This window comes from Sylvia atricapilla, chromosome 1 (genome assembly GCF_009819655.1).
Source record: "Sylvia atricapilla isolate bSylAtr1 chromosome 1, bSylAtr1.pri, whole genome shotgun sequence".
NCBI classification, from domain to species: Eukaryota; Metazoa; Chordata; class Aves; order Passeriformes; family Sylviidae; genus Sylvia; species Sylvia atricapilla.
Genome location: NC_089140.1, coordinates 9,351,394 through 9,372,508, shown reverse-complemented (window position 1 = coordinate 9,372,508; position 21,115 = coordinate 9,351,394). Strand labels below are relative to the sequence as shown.

At 36.9% G+C, this 21,115-nt stretch overlaps 1 protein-coding gene across 1 annotated transcript in view; it reads left to right on the top strand.

The window, feature by feature from the left end:
• The window catches only part of PTPRN2 (protein tyrosine phosphatase receptor type N2), a 629,378-nt gene that overhangs the window by 154,878 nt on the left and 453,385 nt on the right, over nt 1-21,115 (top strand). The window contains exon 3 of the mRNA XM_066314564.1: nt 4,644-4,757. Coding sequence (XP_066170661.1) covers nt 4,644-4,757 — 114 coding nt within the window. The remainder of the gene's footprint in view (nt 1-4,643; nt 4,758-21,115) is intronic.

Below are 21,115 nucleotides of genomic sequence, written 5' to 3'. Positions count from 1 at the left end.
TCTGGAGAATGATGCTCATTGAAAACACTGTAGCTGGTTCTCTCATTAACTGCAGGAGCACAGATGATGCAATCCAAGGTGGCACAGGTTGCCATTTGATACACCACTGGGTCTGTGGACTTTCTTTTTTTTGTAACAAAGCACAATGACTGCAGTATGGGGTGAAACTTGAGTTTTATACAAAGCTTTACTTTAATTTGTTAAGAATAATCAGGTAATTAGCACAAGGAAGCTGAAGTGTTGGTTGGCCCTCATATGTGAGTACTGACACTGTCAGGAGAGTTGCTCCTTTCTGGCTGCTGCAGGAAGTTTGAAGAGCAGAAGAACCAGGTGCTTCAAAGCATCTGCTCCAAGGCTCCTTTGCAAAGGTCACTTGTCGGTGCCATGTGAAAGTTTCACTGCATGCAGATCTAAATAATTAATTACTGCACAGCACAGTCTTCTCATTTACATATATCAAGCTCTCAGCTGCCTGCAGATGAACTCCAGTATCTCTACCAGGCACTATCTCTACTTTGTGCCTTTGCTCAGTAGCAAAAGACACTCAACAAGAACTCATTCTCTTTTGCTGGTGTTATTCAACACAGTGCCATGTCTTGGATACATCTTAATTTCAAGATTAAGTCACCAGATTGGCCATACTTCCAGGATGGGATATGTTACTCTTGGCAAAGACAGCTTTCTTATTACAAATACAGGGGTTTTTTTGAGGAAAGACTGCCTAATGAGAATTTCATGAGTAAGCTGCCCATAAATAGTGTTGCCTTCAAGGTGAAGGTTGTCACTCAGCACAAGTTTCCAAAGATTTTTTTAGTACCTTTTAAGCACTTGATGCCTGTCTTCTTTACAAAGTGAACAAACTGGTGCAATCAACTCTGCAAAACTGTTTCAAACTATAGGATTTTGTGGTCTTCTTTTACATAATTCAGTACCTGGATGTCAATCATGAATGTATTGTGGTACTTCCTCAATAGTAATGGAGGTCATAAATTTGCACTAATTCATGACAAATGGGCAATAATAATGAATAATGACGGGTGTTTTCCATTTGCTTTTAAACCTCTCTCAAGAATCAGCCTTTCAGAACTTGTGTTTTGACTTGCTCATTGTTTAATCTATCAGTTGTGGTTTTTTTTACTAGAAGTTGATAAATTTTCAGTGTAAATATGGATACTGTGCTCCAGGGTGTTGTCTCTAATAAAAGAAATCTGACACTATTTGAAATCTTATTGGGCATCTGAGTTACAGTAAATTTGTGTCTTTTAATCTTAGCATTTAACTCCTTAGCGTATAAATATTTGTCGAAACTCAAGATTTTAAATAAAAGCTTGTAAAAATTTATGTTTATGTTTCTTCTTAGATATTAAGCCTATCAGCAAAAGAGCCAAATGGATAAAGAAGCATTTCACTATTTCCTTGGGTGTATGGGGGTGTTATTCTTCTGGTTTATTCTCTTCTTTGAAAACAAATCTAGCAGCTCTCTAAGAGCCAATACGAGCATGCTGTTAGTGCAGATTTTTTCCAGGTGTAAGTGTAACTTTTAGAGATATTATTATGGAAATTTCTAGTTTTTGGTGACAGCAAATGGTAACAGCTTAATAGCAAACATATGTCCCTATTGATCAGTCTCAACCTTCCCTCATTGTGTGCTTGTGTAAAGTACAGGAGTCCTTTGCGTGTTACGTTCCCTCTCCTAACACAACTTTAATGGAAGTTCACCATGAACACACTCTCAGCAGCTATAGGCATACAGAGCATGGTGTTATTAAAACATCACTCACTCTTTGAACTTCCTCTGCCCTGATACATCTGTAAAATCTGGGAGCTTTTCCACTTTCTTTTTTTGCTTTATGTCCAGTCGGCATTTCTCTCGCTGTTTGAGGCCAGCTGGGTGCACATCAGGGTGCAGAAAGAGGCACCATGTACTGACTTGCTGTAAATACCGCATTGACTGGGATAGTTCATGGCAGACTAAGATGGACATTTTAAATATTAGCTGTAATTTAATTTAATCTGGGTTTTTTAGGTAAAAATGAGCTTTGTGCTGGGTCTAAGCCATTTCTGACCCCACATCTGCCGTTTAGGTTTCTTGAAAGTAAAAGAAGGACACCTTTGACAATTTTTCTGGGTAAAACGACTTTCCCTTGCCTTTTCTTCCCCTGCAATCTGTGTAATTGAAAGCAAGTTTATTTAAAAGATTCTCTGAAAATTGAATGCCCAACTTCAATTTCATTTTTTATATCTTATATAAAGGTCTTATATCTTGCCACAGAAACCTTATTAATTAAAAAAAAAAAAAAATAAAATTAAAAAGCCAAAGCATGCCCAAAACCAACCAAACCAACCTCAACCAAAAAAGAAAAAAGCTCCAAGCAAACAGAAAAATCTGGGAAAATTCCAACTTTTTTCTAAAAAAGCAGCTGAACTATGAAATGTATTATTTGCACGACTCCAGCCCAACTGTAATCCCCGGCACAAAGATCCTCTGTATTTTAGAGCTGGTATTTGCCAACCTCTCCTTGGGGCATTCTGCTCTCGCTCCACTCTCCCCGTGCTGCATTTAGCAGAGCCCAGCGCTATTTGCAGCCCCTCCAAAGCTTATTATGCCCATATTTCAAGTACAAAAGCCAAAGTAACTTGCAGTTTCTCCCTAAGCAGTCCCAGTGTTTTTGGATAGATTGTATAATGAAGCTCAGGCTCATGTGCTAATTGTTAATTTTAGAATTTAAATGGGTTTTGTTCTATTCAAACGAAGTAGGCTGAAGGTTTCTGAAAACTCTGAGTTTAGGATAATGGTTTGGTCTCTTTTAGAGTTTGTGAGTGAATTAGCTTTTGCATCCATGGAGATATCCTTAAATGATACTTAATACAAAAAAATCTTCCATTTTTGCTCAATGTGTAGGCTTTTCTGGACTCTAAAATAAGATTAAAATTATTATTAAGGTACATTATCTCTAAAAAAATGCATGGAATATTTGTTGTTTATGTAAACATAGATTTTGTCCTAGTTGTTTTGTAGCGAGTAATGGTGGTATTCCAAAATAGAACTGGCCATTTCAGGTTGTGTTTCATTTTGAACAATCTTGTTCCTAAACACTGAGGTGTTCTTCTGTTCCTTTCTGTATCAAAACCTTATTCTTGTTATCCATCCATTTACTAATATTGTTGACTAATATTTATATACTTTGCTTATTTTCAACTGCAGCAGGTTTTTAAACAGAGATGAATATTTTAACCTACTGCTAGGCTGCTTTTCACATGGCGTGTCAGAAAACCAAACTATATCTGTCTATGTGGCTTCCAAATTAAACCTAGTTTCCAATAGCAAAATTAGATTCAGATGTAGGGTTTTAATTTGAATTAACTTAATTTGGCAGTTGTAAGTGACAGGAGGATTGGAAAGGCGAAGAAAGAAAAAGTTGGCTAATTTCAATGAGGTATTTGTGTTTAACAGTGAGGGCTAATAATGCCCTTTTTCTGCATCCTGGTTTGGTTTATTTTCTTTTATGCCATTATTTGTGTTTAGTGAACAGCTGGGCCAGTAGTTCCCATTTGTAGTCTTTTAGCTCTGTGAAGTAGCAGAGAAAGTAATGGACGTTTGCAAATTAATGCTTACCCTTATTTTCTGCTCATCTGATGTAGTTCTCCTTTTGGGGCATAGATGTAGTATCAGAGCAGAAGTAATTACTGTGTTAAAACTAGGATTGCAGTAGAATATTTTGCTAATTAAACTTGTTGCATTTAAATTGCTTCCTTTGGATCACTATATAGAAGAGAACTATTTTGAACAATAAATGAAACCACTTTCTTTCTCGGAGACCCAGAATTGCAGATGGTCAGATTGTATGTGAAGCACCTAGACTCTGAATTAGGCTTTTGTATGAAAGGGAGAAAGGTAATTTGAATGTTTGAACTCCCTGTTCCTCCCACACATACACAGGAAGCTTGCCTCAAAATGAACAATTCTCTAAATAAAGACTAATAAGAAGCTAAATTAATTAGAAGGTGTGATTTGAAAAGACATTGATGAGAAGAGTCTGTCATTTCAGACAAATGGAATGGAGCTAAATAAATTAGGCCACATTAATATCTCATTGTTCTGTGAGGAGCTTTCTTTTATTGCATTCATTAGAGGGTACTTCTTGAAATGAGCCTTTACTAGCCATTATGGATTCAGTTCTCATTTACCAATGCCTAACACACAGCTCCCGCATTAAATATGTTTCTGCAAATCCACATAGTTTCTGCAAATTAATATTTATATTTCTGGATGCTGCACTCTTCATCCGCAACATAGGCACTGAACATTAAGGTTTTCTCTCACTGAATTGTCAGTAAAGAAGTCTTACATCTAAGGATTTGGGAAGCAGAAGTCTGAAAATACTTTATAAAATAAACTGTATGCCTCTCTCATACAATAGGATATTCCTCCAACTAATATTCTTTCCAGTATTTATTTATTTTGGTAGAAAATATTCCGTCTCATGACTTCAGTGGTCCTTTGATAACTTTTTAAAGTGTCTTTTAAAAGGTTTCTTCGGTATATAATTAGGATACATTGGAAATGCGCATCTCATCACTCCCTTCTTCCCCTCAGAAAACGAAATGTGTATTTTTCCTTTTCTTTTTTCTCTTTCCTGCAGATGGAATATTTGGGAGATGTCAGCGAGTGCCAGTAATAGACATCTATAAATATGACATTTCAGCCCCTGTTCTGCAGCACCTGAGGATCATCCTGGAGCAGCTCTCACACAGAGGTACAGTCAAAACTCTACAGTGGAGTTAGATGCACTGGGTGTTACAATCATTTGTGCTCCCTCTGAGGTGATGTCTCCAGGAGTTTTTGAGCACATTTGTGTTTCAGCCCTGCTGGTGCAGACTTTATAAAAGTAAAAAAGCCTTTGGATTCACTGAATCTGCCAGGAGGACCTGGGGGAGCAATTCCAGGAGAAGTGTTTCCTCCCTGTGTAGCAGGTGTCTGTGACTGACACTGTACTAGAAAATGTTAGCATCTATGAATGCTGGTGTCACATAAATAAATCAGCAGGAAAGAAAAAAGTTTGCCTTTTGCACTACAGCATATTTTAGGGTGCATGGGCAGAAAACGCAAAACTTCCAGTTAGCTGGAAACAGTTCTGAACTTTCTAATGAATTCAGATAAAAAAACTGCTCTGATTTCATTACCAGCTGCAGCTGGTCTGTTGCTTTTAATTTTTGTTCACCTTTCCAGTGTTAATCTCTCTGCTCTTTCCAAAGCCAGAAAGGATTTTCTAGCTTTTGAATGGCATAACTTGAACTAACAAAACAAAACTTGAATAAAGTGAAAGCCAGTAAGGTGAACAAACCTTTCAGATACTAATAGATGAAATAAACATCTCTTATAAAAAGTCACTGGACCGAGATATTTTTGTAATCCAAATTGTTCCAAGAATATTGTTGGAATGTTTAACTTAACTTTTAGTGATGCACTTGCATCATCTGTGGGGGTGTTTGCACCTAAATATTTTCCAGTTACAATCTTGATGACAAAGTAGTAATATTGTATTAGCATGATGCTAGTTTAATCATGAGAAAAAAATTGTTTCTCAGAAGTTTGGGACTTTGCTTAGAGACTGGACTTCTATTTTGGGTACTCATTTAGAACATTTAAAATTTTTCCAGGGATTTATTTGCTGTCCAGTAGCCCATCCAAATGAGACAAACAGCAAAACTTGATTGTAGTAGCTCCTGCCTGATTAACAGTTATGTGTGAATAGTACTTGTGGCTTTCACTTGTCATTTTCTAAAGGCTAAGTAATGCAAGCAAAGTTATGAAAATACTCTGTTATCAGGGCAACACTGTATGAGTGAAAAAACTTGTGTCTGGGCTCTGTTTGAATATAGTGAGGAACGAGGAGAGGACACATTCATCTCATTAAGTCACCTAAATTAATACCTAAAGTGATCATGCACACATCAACAGGCAGCTGACCTATTTAAATGAATATAGGTCAGGTTTCCTATGTAAAGCTTCTCCTGTGAGGATGTCAGAGGTAAGAGACCTGCAGGAGACTGATGTCCTTGGGAAGGGAACATTCAGAGGTGGATGGGATACCCAAGGCCATCTCAAAGGATACTCACCTGCCTCCATCTCCCTACTTATCATAAGATTGTGATTAGTTCAGTGGAATTGATGTGGCCTCTTCTTCTAGGTGCTCCTTTAATCAATAAAATAACCTATCCTAGGACCTTTGTTATCCACAGCCCACCTCCATGGATTTAACTTTTTCTGTTGCAAGATACCATAGTATGCTTCTTTTGAGGAAACTTGAACATTGAAATTTGATCTTATCTCATACTTTTTTATAACAAGAAAATGACAAGGAAAACACAGGTTGAAACCGTGGTGGAAATAAAAGACATTTACTTTTATCCGCTTTACTTGTGACATTCAGAGGTGCACACACAAATGGGTGTATTTCAACTGATACAAAACTTTGCAAGCTCTTTTTGTGGTCTTGAGGTATCCCAATGAAGAGAATCTTATATATATATATATATATATATATATCTGTGAAACATAAGAGAATTCTGGGATGCTCTTGCTCAAATCCTTGATGTGATACAATCACTTTTTCTTTTTACTCTTAGTATCTTACAAATTTTGTTTAGTGGGGACAGAAATATGGAAGGAGTAGAATCAATATTATCAAACTATGGAATTGAGGTTGCTCAGGACAAGACTGCTGATTTCTGGTGCTATCAAATCAAAACATCCAGCTCTCAGGTCATGTTTCCTGCCTGTCACTCACACAGTTAATGCTGTTCTCCTGCACATGGTGTGGATAACCATTTCTGCAGTAAAGATGGACAAAACATTGTCAAAACCGCACAAATATTTCAGGCAACCACCAGAAAGGGCTTAATTTTTTCAGAGGTCTTATTTCCTTTATTTGTGTGATACCCCGTTCTTATCATCTCTGAAAGACTTCTGTCTAGGTCAACTTGGTGGTGTCCATGTTCACTGGAATAGACAGGGGACAGCACCTATTCTCTACTTTCTGTAAGCAGCAGGACAATGTTCCCTTGAAAGTCTGTACAGTAGGTCTCATGATTACTACAAATTTTAGTAATGTCTATGTTGAACCCTTTCTATTTTTATTAGATGTATATACAGTTAAGGATGAGATATTCTGAGGGTAATAAACTTGAGTGGTCCTCTAGATTCCTATTTATTTGATTTTCTAATGTGACTTGGTTTGTCTGTTTTGTTTCCTTCCTGATGTATTCTTGCAGAATTACTAAGATCTTCCTTTCCTTCCCCAACCCTGACAATAGTCTGTTGATGTCTGTTTTCAAAGGATTAAAAAAAAAACCCTCAAAACAGAAAACCTTGTAAAATGAACATTCTTTTTCATCCCTCTTTGCTGATTGTGCTGCCTATGTTGGAATCATGGCCCAAATGGAAGAGTGTGTGATGATGGGATGTATAAAACAAAGGACAATGTGATGTGAATAGCAAATAGAATTTGTGACTCTGCCAACTCGAAATGTTTACTACAATGGGGAAGGATAAGACAGAGGCTTAGATGAGTGACACACCTGATGATAATCTATTTAATAAAGGACTTTGACTAAAATTGAATTCAGATTTCATAATGATACAGTTTTTATGTCTTCTTTACACATTGAGTCTATCTTTGTCTATCTATACTATATCCTTGGTAGATTGATGATAGAAAGGAATACCTTGGAATATTAGATAGTTCCCTACACAGAAATGATCTGTTAGCATTCAAATACCCTTGCTCATGTCATTTTCACTCCCACTGTCCTTGAGTCAGTCAAACCCTTATGAAGATTTTCTAAAGGTTCAGTGTTTATAAATGGGGCTGTCTCTATGGGAAAAGCCCTTCTCACTGTTGCTAAAACATGACAAATCACTTTCTGAAGTTGATGGTACTTTATATTATAATTCATAATAATTTATGAGGAATTGAAACATTTTTCATTGTCTGATAAACAGGACAGTCAAAAGGATGCCATGTAGATGGGCCTGAATCATTTGGAAAGGGAAGTGAAGGAAGTATCAGCATAGAGGTGTGAATGAGTAGTGCCTGAAGGAAAGGGAGATACTTATCCCTGTGGTTGGTCTTCTGCATCCTTTTGTCCAGCTTGGAAGAAGATACTTTTTGGAGTACACAAGAATGATAAATCATTTGTGCATCTCCTGGGTTGAGCTAAAATACAGGAAATACTTTTTCCTATTTTTTTTCCTAAGTACATTAAATTTATTGAATTTTCTTTTGTTTTCTTCTTGTCCCTACAATAGTCACATTTATATTGTAAAGGCAAAGTATTCACTAAGGTAAGGTTCTTAACAAGGTGGTGGAAATGATTCCACATTGATTAATTGACCTGTAAATCAGAGCCATCAAAGATGAAATAGGAGAGCAAAGCATGGAACATCCTAACTCAAATGTGAAGCATAAATAGCACTTTAAATACCACCAAAAGCAATAATAAATCAGAACAGCAGCATTTTTCAACTTGCATACTCCAGGAGGCATTTGTGTGTGTTTCATGGGGTTAGAAATAGTACCATGATAACGTGGAACTAACTCTGTAAATGTGCAGCTGCCACGGCAGTGAGCATTTCCTGACACAGGAGCTCAGAGATGGAGGCTGGAGGACACACTCCTTTAAAAACATCAGGAGGAGAGCATTTGCTCAGAGTTACAACAAATGCCCATCTGACTTGGGATTCTGCCTCTGACAGAGGGCATTGCATGTTTAGGGGAAAAAAGATAATAAGGTTTCAAGCCCAGAGAAGTATTTTGCAGTGTTCGTATCTTCTCAGCAATATGTCCTTGGTGTCTGTGGTTCTGAGCTGCCAGTCATGTTTTTGTGTTTGCTCCATGCTCCGTGGACATTGTTTCTAGCACAGCTTGACATGTTGCTGTGTTATTAGAAGCAAAGTATGTTAGACTAATAATCAGTATTTCAGCTTCTGTTTTCTGTTTTGCTCAAAATGTAACTGAATTACCTCTCTTTTGAATTTTCTGCAGAGTGTCTGAAAAACAGTTCAGTTTTTGTTTTTTTTTTTTTTTATTTTATTTTTTATGTGAGCTGGAGTAATTCCTAAATAATTACTCAGTATGCTTGCTGCTACTTAATTTTTGCAATAACAGCTTGTTCAAAATGATAGTTTCAAAGAAAGCAGTTTAATTCAGTCTGTTATGAATAAAGTCCTGCTTAAGATATTCAGATATCAACAGTAATATTAAGAGGACAAAAAAAGAGTAGGATGTACTTTCAAATTCATGTAGCTTAAGTAAGCAAGAAATTCTGGAGAGATTAATAGGCTGTGGAAACAGGCAACATATTTACAGACTATTTGAAAAAAAAAATAGTACTTTTCCCCTCTTATTTGCTTTCTTTGCAATGCAGGAAGCTTTTGACAGGGAGAAAAAATTATCTGTCTTAAATTAATTCTAACCAGTTAAGTGTAAGGTGATTAATATAACTTTGCTAGAAATAATTTTATACTCTTACAGCAAACTTGTTTAAAAAACTGAAATTACTTATAATCAGTTAACTTGAAAATTGAAATGAATGTGACTTGTCACCTATAGCTTGTGAATTACAGAAGGGTTGCTAAATATTTCCTTCAGTGAGGACTATTTTTCAAGAAAAAAGCATAATTTTTTACTCCAAGAAAGGTAAGAGTTGAAAGTAAGCCTTTATAAGCTCAGTTTTGAAATAAACTTAAAAGGAATAATGCAGTTCTTGCACATATTTGTGAGGTGATTATCACATCATTATGGAAGAAAACAGAAAGCTGAAACCCTGAGAGGTAGGAGAAAGCAGGTTTTTCTTTAAATTGAAATATTGATATAAATGAAGGCAAACTCTGCTTTGGCAGGGAGTAGTGTGCTTACATCTAATTTCCTGGGCATCAGCCTGCTCCACACATCTGTCTACGGAGGAAATTCTTCTCCTGGATGGCTGCTGAAGCCAGGAATTGAAGCATGAGTCCCATGAAGAGCTGCACCAGAGGAAGTCAGCTGGGGCTGGACATATTTACCTTCTCCTGGTATCACTGTCACGCTGCCTTAACTTTTTGGCTCAGTGGACAAAAACGTGCTGAAAAGGTTGCAAAAAAATTCCTGCCTTTGTTAAGTGCTGAAGCACCACTGACATTTTTTCAGTCTTCAAAGACATAAATGGAAGTTGAGAAAAGAATGTGTTTCAGAAAAAGCAAAAAAGATTTATTTATAGAGCAGGAGATCCTGTTTTGAACACCCGTGTGTTACGCAGTACAGAACCAAAATCTACAGATTTTATTTTTTTTTCTGTTTTATTCTTTGTGTAGCTGCTCTGCTCACCAGATATAATCTGACATGGCACTGACTTATCAGATACCATGTAATATATTTGTGAAAAACGTTCTTTTCAGGAAATTGGTATTTATGAAGAATTCATTGGAATTACAAAAATTATTATAGGCGTGAAACAGATTTCATGTGTCCAGGGAAAGATATTAGTAAGTACAGAGGAGTACTTTTTGCAATGTATATGGTATTTTTTTCTGTGTCCACAACACCATTGTGTAAAGCTTTTTGATTTTGCATCATTTGAATTTTTCTTTTTTTGGAAGACCTATATGTCATCACAATAGCACCACCAATTCTCTTGTTTAAAAAGAAGGACCAATCAGAGCTTTAACTTGTGATTTTGATAAAATAATACGTTAACTAATCTGCTTGGTACAACGGAGAAAAGGTCTGCATGTCTCCATTGTGCCATGTTTCTGTCAACTAGGAGTGACAATTATATCAAACTCTTTGTGGGCAGGTAACTTTACAGCTCTTCTTCCAAAAGAAACTTAGAAATTAGGGATAATATAATGTAAATATCTAAAGCTACTGATCAACTCCTACTTTGTTTACTTTGTTTTGCAGATCTGTGTGCCACCTTGTGGATTTTAACCTTTGCATTAATGTTTTGTCCTTTCCATGTCTGTGCTGGCTCTTTTGCAATTTGTTCTCTTTCTGATCTTTGAAAATTGAGGACTGTGTTTGTTTCTTCCTTCTGTGGAAGAAGCTGCAGATGCCCTTTTTTTCCCTTTTGGACTTCCCTGAGCAAGTTCAACAGTCATCCTCTGGATGGTTCTCAGCGTTGGATTCAGCAGCAGCTCAACTGCTGAAAGTCTTTCTATTTGTTCATGAATGTGCTCCCCTGTTAATAATGTCACAGGGAGCTCTGAACTTCATTCTTACCCTCTTAGGTAATTTAAAAAAGTTAACCCCTTTCACAGGACCATTAGACTGGGCAAACACCAGGCTCGTAGTGATATAGGTTTGTAATATGATTTTAAAAACACACTTGAAAATGCATCAATCAAATTGCAGTTCATTATCAGTTGTTCCCACACTTGGAATGTCAGCAAGTCTCAATTCTTTAGCTGCTATATTCTCTAATAACACCACTTTTGGAAACTGTGAATAACAATATAGTATATCCAGACTAATTATGCCATTTTGTACCATTAATCTGTAATTATAGCCTATTTACATATTCAACATAAGGCTGTTTTTTTTATCATTGCACTACCAGTGCTTTCTTCTTGACTTGTTTATTACTAGGGAATATTTTTCTTTTCTATTTCTATATTCATTGCATATCTTTATCTACTGCTCTAATCTCTATCTATGTGACTTCATGTCCTTTTAAGATATCAACTCTTAATGACACCCTGTGTTTGACTTATTTTTTTAGTTTTTTATTAGGTACTCTAAATTCTGAAACTTTTAGGCTTATTTCTCAAGATCATTATTTAATTTATTAATACAAAACTTCAGTGGGTAGATTTTTAGCCCCTCACACAGTCCTGATAAGATTGAAGCTTTACTTTGTTTTAGTATCTAGTGTGAAGTCCCAAAAAAGTACTTTTTTTTCCCTTCTATGCAGAAAAAGTATATATATATATACATATACATATATATATATATATAATATGTTGCTGGGTTTTTAATTTTCACTTAAAGTGTTTTCATTCTTTGCCTCATGGCTGTGGCAGAGTGCTTCTGATAAATGTAGCAGTTTCCTGAAAAGGCTGAGTAATGTTAAATTTCTGTTTAAATTCTACTTTTGCTTTTTCTCATGCTGATTCTTAGGATATACTCACTGCATTTCAAGCTTCCCCTTCTGTTTTGTTTTGCCTATACATGGATAGACAAAGCAGTTCATGATAATAAAATTGTAGAATCTGTCCAGTATTCCATTGCTCAGTTTTTCTTTTACAGCTTCTCCCAGCCTTAAAATGGCAAAAAATGAGTTTTGTCCCATTCTTAATCTTTATTCCGATTGTTGTCTGGTTTCTAATTAAACATTGCACAGACCTGTGTGACATTTTTAGCTAAATTATTTCCAGTCTTTTAGGAAAGCATTGAATGTTCTTCCTGCTTGACTTACCGTATGTCATGCATTTAGCTGTTAAATTATGTTTTGTTCTTTACCCCATTTTGAGCTTTGTGAAGTTTTCCTTCCCTGCTGTATTCTCACATTTCTCTAATATGGTAAGATAATTGATTTCCTTTTCTTTTTTTTTAATCTGTGAGCTACTCAACAATGCAAAACCTCTGACTGGGAGAGAAAGTGTAAGGCTCCTGAGTCTGTGATGTTTCAGAAACTTAACTTTTTTGTTCCTTTTATTTTTATGCGGCTCTTTTGAAGAGCTAAAATTCCTCCCTGAGCATCCTCTAGTTCTTTGATACATTCCTAGAAAGCTGTGTTGAGTCTTTAGATGTCCCTTCATCCCTTCTTCAGTAGAGAGAGTAATGAAATGAAAAGACTTCAGCATCCCAGCTCAGCTTTTTCTAATTGCTGATGAGTTTCAAGTCTTTCCAGTAAATTCTAACTGATCTGTGTTCACTTCTGATAATGTTATAGTTACTGACATTCATTATCATGTTAAACATTGAGCTTTTAATTGCTTTTATAGTTACTAGGTTTTAGCAGGCATCCAGTTCATACTCACATTCAAGATTTAATACCAGTCAGTACTGCAAAATAGTGTAAAAACTGATACAAAATTCTACAAGGTCAAAAGGTCAGTCATTTTGTTCACTAACATACCTTTTCTGTTTACAACTCTATATGGTAAAGGTCTGTTCTCTGTGAAATTCCAGGCTTCCCATTTGATCCGCAGTATAAAAGGCAACTTCTAAAGGTTTGGGTAATTGCTCTTCAGATGATAAAATTTAGAGTCTTCAAATGTATTTGATACCCATCACCCATACTTTTCTAACCTGATAGACTGATTATATTTATCCTCATTTCAGAAAAAGCTCTCTATATATGCTAACTGTAATGAGCATCATCATGCACTGAAAGTATTTGGTAAGGTCAGTTCTATGTGGCTTAGGCCAGGCTGCCCTTTTCTAGAAAAAGAAATAGAGATTAAAAAAATACATTAAGTTAAAAATCATTAATCTTAATCCTTCATAAAATATTTCTGGGTAATAAATACTTCTACAGAAGGTAGAAATGAATTTCAAACAATTTCTAAAGAGAAGAAGGGTTAAACTCTCTGCCCAATTAAATAATAATAAATAAGTCAATCAGCCCTACATAGGAAGGAAAATACATTATTTTTGGGTTATGACTCTGACATCACCAACAATTGTCATTGAAAATTGCAAGACTGGGCATTAGCACTTATGTGGGAGAGACAATTTTACAATATTCTTCCCTTTTCTTTCGTCGAAGTGAACTTTGTTCTGACATTGCCTGCAGGCTTGAGCAGAGGGCAGTCAATGCTCAGAAATCAAGACACTAAATTTAAGTTAAAAATTAAAATGTTCATCAAGATGGAAAACTTCTTACTACCCATCTTATTAACCTGTGAGATAATTCCACCAGTCAATAAATGAAAATGGAATGTGATCCTCAGTGGTAGTTACTTAAACTGAGAGAATTTTCTTTTAGCTAAGAATAACCTTAGAAAGAGTGGATACCAAATTCAATTCAGAAATGAGAAAAATACTCTTGAACCCATCTTGTCATAACTCTACTTTTTCTCCCTTGTGGGCAGTGCAAAACCTGTCTGCTTTTAAATTTTAATTAAAACTTAGATTAGTTGTGATCATCTAATCTTCCCTTTGCTCTGCAGTGTCTGATCACTGTGTAGAAGTATCCAAAGTTTAATCTGCTTCTGGTCCTCTCAGATTTGACAGTCTAATTAAGTGCTCAACTTTAGCACTTAGTATATAAGCAATCCCACTTCATGTTTTGATACGATTTTAGATGAAATTGGTCACTTACCTGCTCTGCTGAAATATTCCTGAATAATTTTATTGTTTCATCTTTACTACTGCATTCATCTCCTTTAGGAAACAGCAGATTTCCTTCCCGCATTGTGATAAAAAACTTTTTAAAAGCTCAGCCTACCATTGACAGTAAAGCATTACTGGCATTGTTCTGGGGTGTATTAAAGACATTCCTTTAGTGTGAAAATTAATATATAAAAATGTGTCAACATACAAACATTGGTTCTAAGGCTGGTGGTTCATTGTTTGTAAAATCCACTCTATTTTTCTGCCCAGGTTATGGTGACTGAACGAGATGTGCAGATATCTCTTTGTTATTTCTTGCACATGACTTTGCCCTTCTCTCTGTTGGCCTGGTCTTTACTTTTCTTCTGTAATCCTTCACCTCATCCCAGGTTCCTTGTGACTAATTGTTTTCCTTTGAACTTTAGCAAGACATGACATTCATGTCTTAATCTTAGGCCAGCAGCTAAGTGCCAGAGAAAGCTGTAGCATAAAGCCTATTTCCAGTTAAGGAAATGGATCTTCCTTATGCCACTTGCTCAGTGCGTAGACAGGTGACCCACATTCTGGTAATTCCAGCAGATGTTAAATGGATGGAGATGTTACTTTAATTGCTCTTTGCAATTCTGTTGAAAGCAGGCTTGCATTTGCTCTATGGGAGCCAGCTTGACTCAATATAAATAGCTAAGGGGTTGTAAACTTACAAAACTGTTAATCTTCCACCTCTTCACTTCCCATCCCACTCCTCCCATCACATCCCATTCCATTTTCCCTGGCATATCCCATCCCATTCTTAACGACAGTGACTTCCTAAGATGGTTTTTGAAGCACTCTGACACCCTGGCTTGACTCTGCAGTTGCTGAACTCACACTGAGCTCCCATGGGGTGGACGGCCCCAGCTCACACACACACACACAGAGCTGTGAGAGAGACCTCTGCAGCCTCTCCCTCTTGGGGCTCTTTATAAACAGTAGGGAAATAAGCATATTAGGGTGCCTAAAAGGGTGTAAGATCAGAAAATTGTAGGATGAAGTGAATCATATCTTTGATTTCATTAACAATAGTGCTTTAGCTGTCCATTAACTGGGGTGTCCCTGGCTGATTACCTCTGTCTTTCATTTAGTCACATGAATTTGGTCCTTCGTGTCTCACTGAGTGCAGTATTTAAGTTCAGCCATGTTCCAGGCCTTGTGGAGAGGTGTTTAGAGGAATTCCCTTGTGCTCTAAGGATAAGCAGCTTTTGGATACAGCTTCAGAAGTCCTATTCAGACTAAACAGACCTTGAGAAATTATTTCAAATTCCCAATGCCAGGGTCATTGACAAAAAAAAAAATCAACTTTGCTTCAGTTTGCTCTGGCCCTTGCTCTTGCAACCTTTTAATTATTTTTCTGGAATCCTCTGGGCCCTCATCAGTTATCCATGTAGCAGCATAAACTAATCAGTGCTCAAATTCTGACCTTTGTTAAATAGCAGGGGCTCAGGCAATTTCTAATCCTGCTGTGTTGCTTTGGCATGAACTTCATTGTTCAACTTATGCTGGAATAGATCCTGGGTTTTTCTTGAACTTCAGTTGGACAGATCATGGTACAGGTCCTTGCCTGACAACTGATGGTATGAACTCATCTTCACTGGAAGAAGTTCTGCTTTTAGCACTGAGAACATTCTTGTGATCTTATAATTTCACTTATTTTTCTACTTTACTACTTTTTTTGCAACTAGGGGCATGATATACCTGTTTGCCTGTCCTTCATATTTTAGTGACTAGGTTGTGTAATATTATTTTTTTTTGTGGAGAGAAAAAGCTGTTTTATTTTTATAGTTTTCACATAAATGCTGTACAAGCAGATCTGTTGAAATAGTCAAACTGCAGTATTTTTCCTCTTAAAAAGAAAGGGGGTCTGGAACGTCTTTATTTAGTATTTATTTCGTTAATTTAAAAATATAGCACCTTTCTCTGTTTCTCTGTTAGTCATTCTTTGCTAAGGCTATGGAAAGCATCGATTTTTATAATAAAACCTGCCATTTTAGGCACTTTCATCTCCATGCTGTTTCACTGAGCTAGATGCAGCTGAGGGTGGATGATGCTAAGAAGGAAATGACATTGATTTTCTACTTTTGTCATACTGGAGTATTTTAAGACATTCTCCTTTATTTTAATTTTCTTTTCCAAGTATTCAAGAAAAAGAGGAGAAAAATACTCAGAAGTTCAAGCTGAGGATGCTGGAATCAAAACATGCCTGAAAAAGTCCTTATTTTCTGGAGGATCTGTGCTAGGACATTGGAAGGGTTGGGTGAACTTGCTGCTCCCGACTCAGTTTTGCAATGGTGTGACCACCTAGGGCTTGAGAGATCCAAGGGACAGAATTAAGTCTCTTGGTTTCCTTCCTGGATGGCTGAGCCACAGGCCAACAAGCTCTTCATTTAATATCTAACTTCTTCAAGAAGTGTGGCAGTTTTTTTTTTCTGCAAAGCAGAATATCATTAACTCCATGTGGCTTTTTGCCATTATGCTTCCAACGACTAGTGGCATAGACACTGTTTGCATCACGAACAAGGTAGAAGTGCAGTGGCTTCTCTTTATCTATTTTGCATAGGTATTATTTTATCCATTTTTACAGGTCTGGGTTTTTTTTTTTTTTAATAATTTCTCTTTCAAAATTTTCTTCTGCATAAATAATTTCCCAAATATATCTACTTAAAGGTGTGGCTAGCTGACTCTGTGTCCTATGAAAATGTAATTAGGTAAGTTGGTAAGATGCTTTTACAGGTAATTCCGGATATGAAAATCAGGTATGATATCAGAAACCTGGTGAAAACTTTCGTTTGAATCAGAGCATTTATAACCTTTTATAGGAGTTTCCAAAACATCCATCACTCTGCACAGCTGCTACAACTTCAGTGGTGCAGTGAAGAGCGAGCAGCAGGTGGAGCATGCGTATTGATTTTGTCACTGCAGGACTTGGACTGTCACAAAGCAGAATTTAAACAAAATGCAGGAGCCCTGAGAGTAGTGTCACCAGTTCTGAGATGGAGAAAAAATATCTTGAGGCTATTATCCCTGTTATGAATTGCAGTGTGGCAGTGTGGACTTAGCATTTCCTTTTCTGGCGGTACTTGCTGTGTTACTCTATACTCTGAATAATGAATCTTATATTTTACATGTGCTTTTTCAATTTATGGAGGATTCATCTGGTGTCTATGTCCCTTTTTGAGAGAAAAAATTACTCATCTGGGGTTGAATCACAGACATACAGAGAATAATCAACAATCAGTCTCCTTACCTGCTTTGCTATGGTGCTGATTAATGGATTTAAGTTCAGTATTTCTACATTTAGTTGTCGTATAAAGCGTGGTCTCTTGTTGCACAAGTGATATTGACATTCTTTACAACTCGTGAAATCCCTACTGCAGCTCCTATAAATATGAGATTTAAGGAACTTCATATCCAATTACAGTCCATCCTTCATCTCCAGGCTGCAGAATTGCTCAGCTTTGTTTTATTGAGTTAGTTAGGCAATAAAAAGTCAATCATTGCAGAGTGCGTGTACATTTGTAGGCTGCTGGATGTTGGCAGGAAGGTTTTTTCACTTTATCAGTAGGTTTGCTGTAGCTGGGCCATGCACAGTGAGAGAGTGATGTGTGTTCATTCCAATCAGGAATGGTCTCACACAACACCAGTTACAGTTACATGGCTCTTTGTGCCAGGAATTAGCTTGCAAGTTGTAGCTTTAAGACTGTGAAAGTTTCAGTCTCAACCTCAGTGATCATTTTCATTAACCTCTGCATCTATTTGCATTGTTTACAATTTAAAGATGAAGGGTCTTTGAACCTTTGTCTGTTTCCTTCTGTTGTCCAGCCTTGCATCCAGCATTTCTAATATTGAGCATTGTGAACTTGACCTGCAATAGGGCTCTTCAAAGGGTTCTTTGAATTCCTCAAGTGACTCATTTCTGTTTGGCCTCCCTGTGGGTTTCAGAACAGAATCCAATTTGGTTTTATGTCTTGGCAAAGCCGGGGAAAGACTTTGTCAGCTGATACCTGGAAGATGCAAAGAGCACAGTTCCATCATGTAGCTGGCTTTTTTTTTTGATTGCAGATGAGTCTGAAATAAGCTTTTATTGACATTTCCCCATGGCAACAAAACACCATTAGGATATGGTAAACCAATGTAAACACGTAAACAAATATTTACATTTGTCCTGCCCTTCCCTGTTAAGCCATTAGGTCTGCTAACATATTTCTGCAGACTGAAATAAAAGGTCCAGAAGCCATTGTCTGGTTTAGCCAGCTAACAAGTCCAGACAAGTGTAAAAACCCATTGCTCTGGGCTGGTAAATGATGAAGTGCAGTGTTAGCTCACTCAGGTGGTTCATCCAGCTGAACATCCTCTCCTGACAGTGATTGGTAGCAGATACTTTGGGGTAGAGTGAAGAAGTGTAAGACACCAAACAAGAATAGAATAAGATTTTCCGTTGTATCACTTCTGAAACTCAGATTTTTTAGGGACTTCACAATTGTTGTATTTTACTAAGAAAAAACTACTAGTTATGCACAGAAGCAACTAAAAGCTGCTGTTAAAGCAAAGAAGCCATGATGTGATTAAATAGGAGGAAAGATGAACAATAATTATATCTTGTCAGCCCAGGGTTCCCTTAAAAATGCTTTATAGAGCAGTGATAGTCTCTGAAATTCAGTCTCTGAATATTCGTGACATTTTTTTGGAATACTGTCTTTTCTCAAGCAAAAAGTCCTTATTATTCTTATTGATTCTTGAGTCCTCTCAAGAAATTATGCAGCACATTTTAGGGATGGCTGTTCTGTTTTTCATTAAAATAACTTCTAAAATAGTTAATAGTTTCCTCTTTTGGCCAGTGCCTCCAAAGTTCCTTGTGAACAATCTCTTGGCACCCCTCAAAGGAGCCTAAATTATTGTAAAGTAGAGTCACTGCTGGAAGAAGTTCTGCATTTGGAAGGACAAGCTGCATTGGTGCCAGAGCCCAGGGGGAGCCACTCCTCCACTTTCTCCTCCACCAGAGGACACTTTCTCCTTGATTGTTATTACTGCAGTATGACGTAAATGAAGCCTAGATCTAGTATTTTTATCCTAATGTGGGTTTTTTGTGCCTATCAGAAATAATGATTGAATTTCTTAATAAATTTAACTAACTGGTTTCTGGAAGGTTTGTAAGTGGTGATATGCACAGTAGGAACATGTTTCATAGGAGACTTGCTTTAGGTTTTCACAGTAATAGACCATTGGGCCACTGTCCCGACATCACTTTTTGGGATATCACATAACTACATCCACTGTATCTTCTGGATCCTTCCTTTGGCTGTATCACCACTGATTCTCATTATGATTTTTTTCATACATCATATATTTGTGCTTTCAATGGAAAAGGAAAACACCAGCACCTTCTGGATTGGGCAGGGAAAGAGATGAACTGATTTCACTGAAATGATGATGATCTGGAAAAGTAAAGGAAAGTTAAGAGGAAAACCGAATCTGCTGTGGACCGGTTCCAAATCCTGTTTTGGCAGCCCAAGATTAACTATGATCCAGCTGTGGAAAGGACCCAATTATTTGCCCCTTAATCTTTTGCAAACTAAGTTCCTGGAAGCTGCATTCCATCTGCCTTGAAATCTGTGTCTTGGCTTATTTTTCACTAGAAATTCTACAGCCTCTAAGGATGGACAGCTTTGGGATTCAGAGTGACTGTGCCATATGATACATCATTTGAATGTTAGAAAAGCTGTTTCTTTATGAACGGTATACTTAGTAGATAATCTAACAGGTCCATTTACCCTTTAATTTCTTACATTGCTGTTAATTAGTATCGAATTCTGGCTGAATTGAAGCACTGCTATTGGCCCCATTTTCCACTGCTGTCTTTGGGACTGAGATTACTTTTTAATGTTCTGTAGTGAATTTTCATTGATCTAGGAAAAAAAGTATTTTATACTACATCAAAAATTAAGATTTCTTTTTTCTTTTTTTTTTCTTTTATTTTTCTTTTTTTTTATGAAATCAGTGACAAGGCTGATGTTTAGGATGAATTTTTTTGGAAGGATTAGAGTAGCAGAAAAGCACTGTTGTGAACCAGCCAGAAAAAGCATGCCAGTGTACTCCAGATGCTGTCCCACAATGGTTTAGCAGGATCTGGGCTAACTGTGTCTCCCTTACATAAATTCTCCTTCTGGTCATCGATAGGGGTGTTATTTTGACAAGATGACTTTTTAGGACACAGTTTTTGTTGCCCACTAACTCTCCATAAAGCTGACTACCTGCAGGAAGCATAAATTGGTATTAAATGGTGCTCTTCTCAGAGTGTTTTCATCAGTTTTTTGCCCAATGAACTTTTGAAGAAGAGCCCATATATGAGCGAGATTTGCTGGGGGTGTGCTCTGCCTCCCTTCTGCTTGGAGAAGTGATAGAGAAGGTGACATCAATTCATTTGATGCTGTCCACAGCAGAGCAGGCACATCTGGATGGGAGAGGAGGAGTGTTAAGGGTCTCTCTCCCTTATTCTCAGAGATGTCAGAAGTGTTCCAGGATCTCATAAAAACATGTTGCCAGGCAAATAATGCAGGACTGAATTAGTTTGACTCTTTTGCTTCTGTGTTCTTGTTGAAGAAGCAGGTTCATCTAAATGAGGCAGCATAAACATGAAGCAGAGTGTTTGGGCTTAATGTTACAATTTATGAAAAAAATCTTAACTGTCAAAGACTTAAAAGGTTCAGCATCTGCTGTATCATATACTGCCAGCCTCTGCGGGGGAATCAGGGCAGCATATTCCA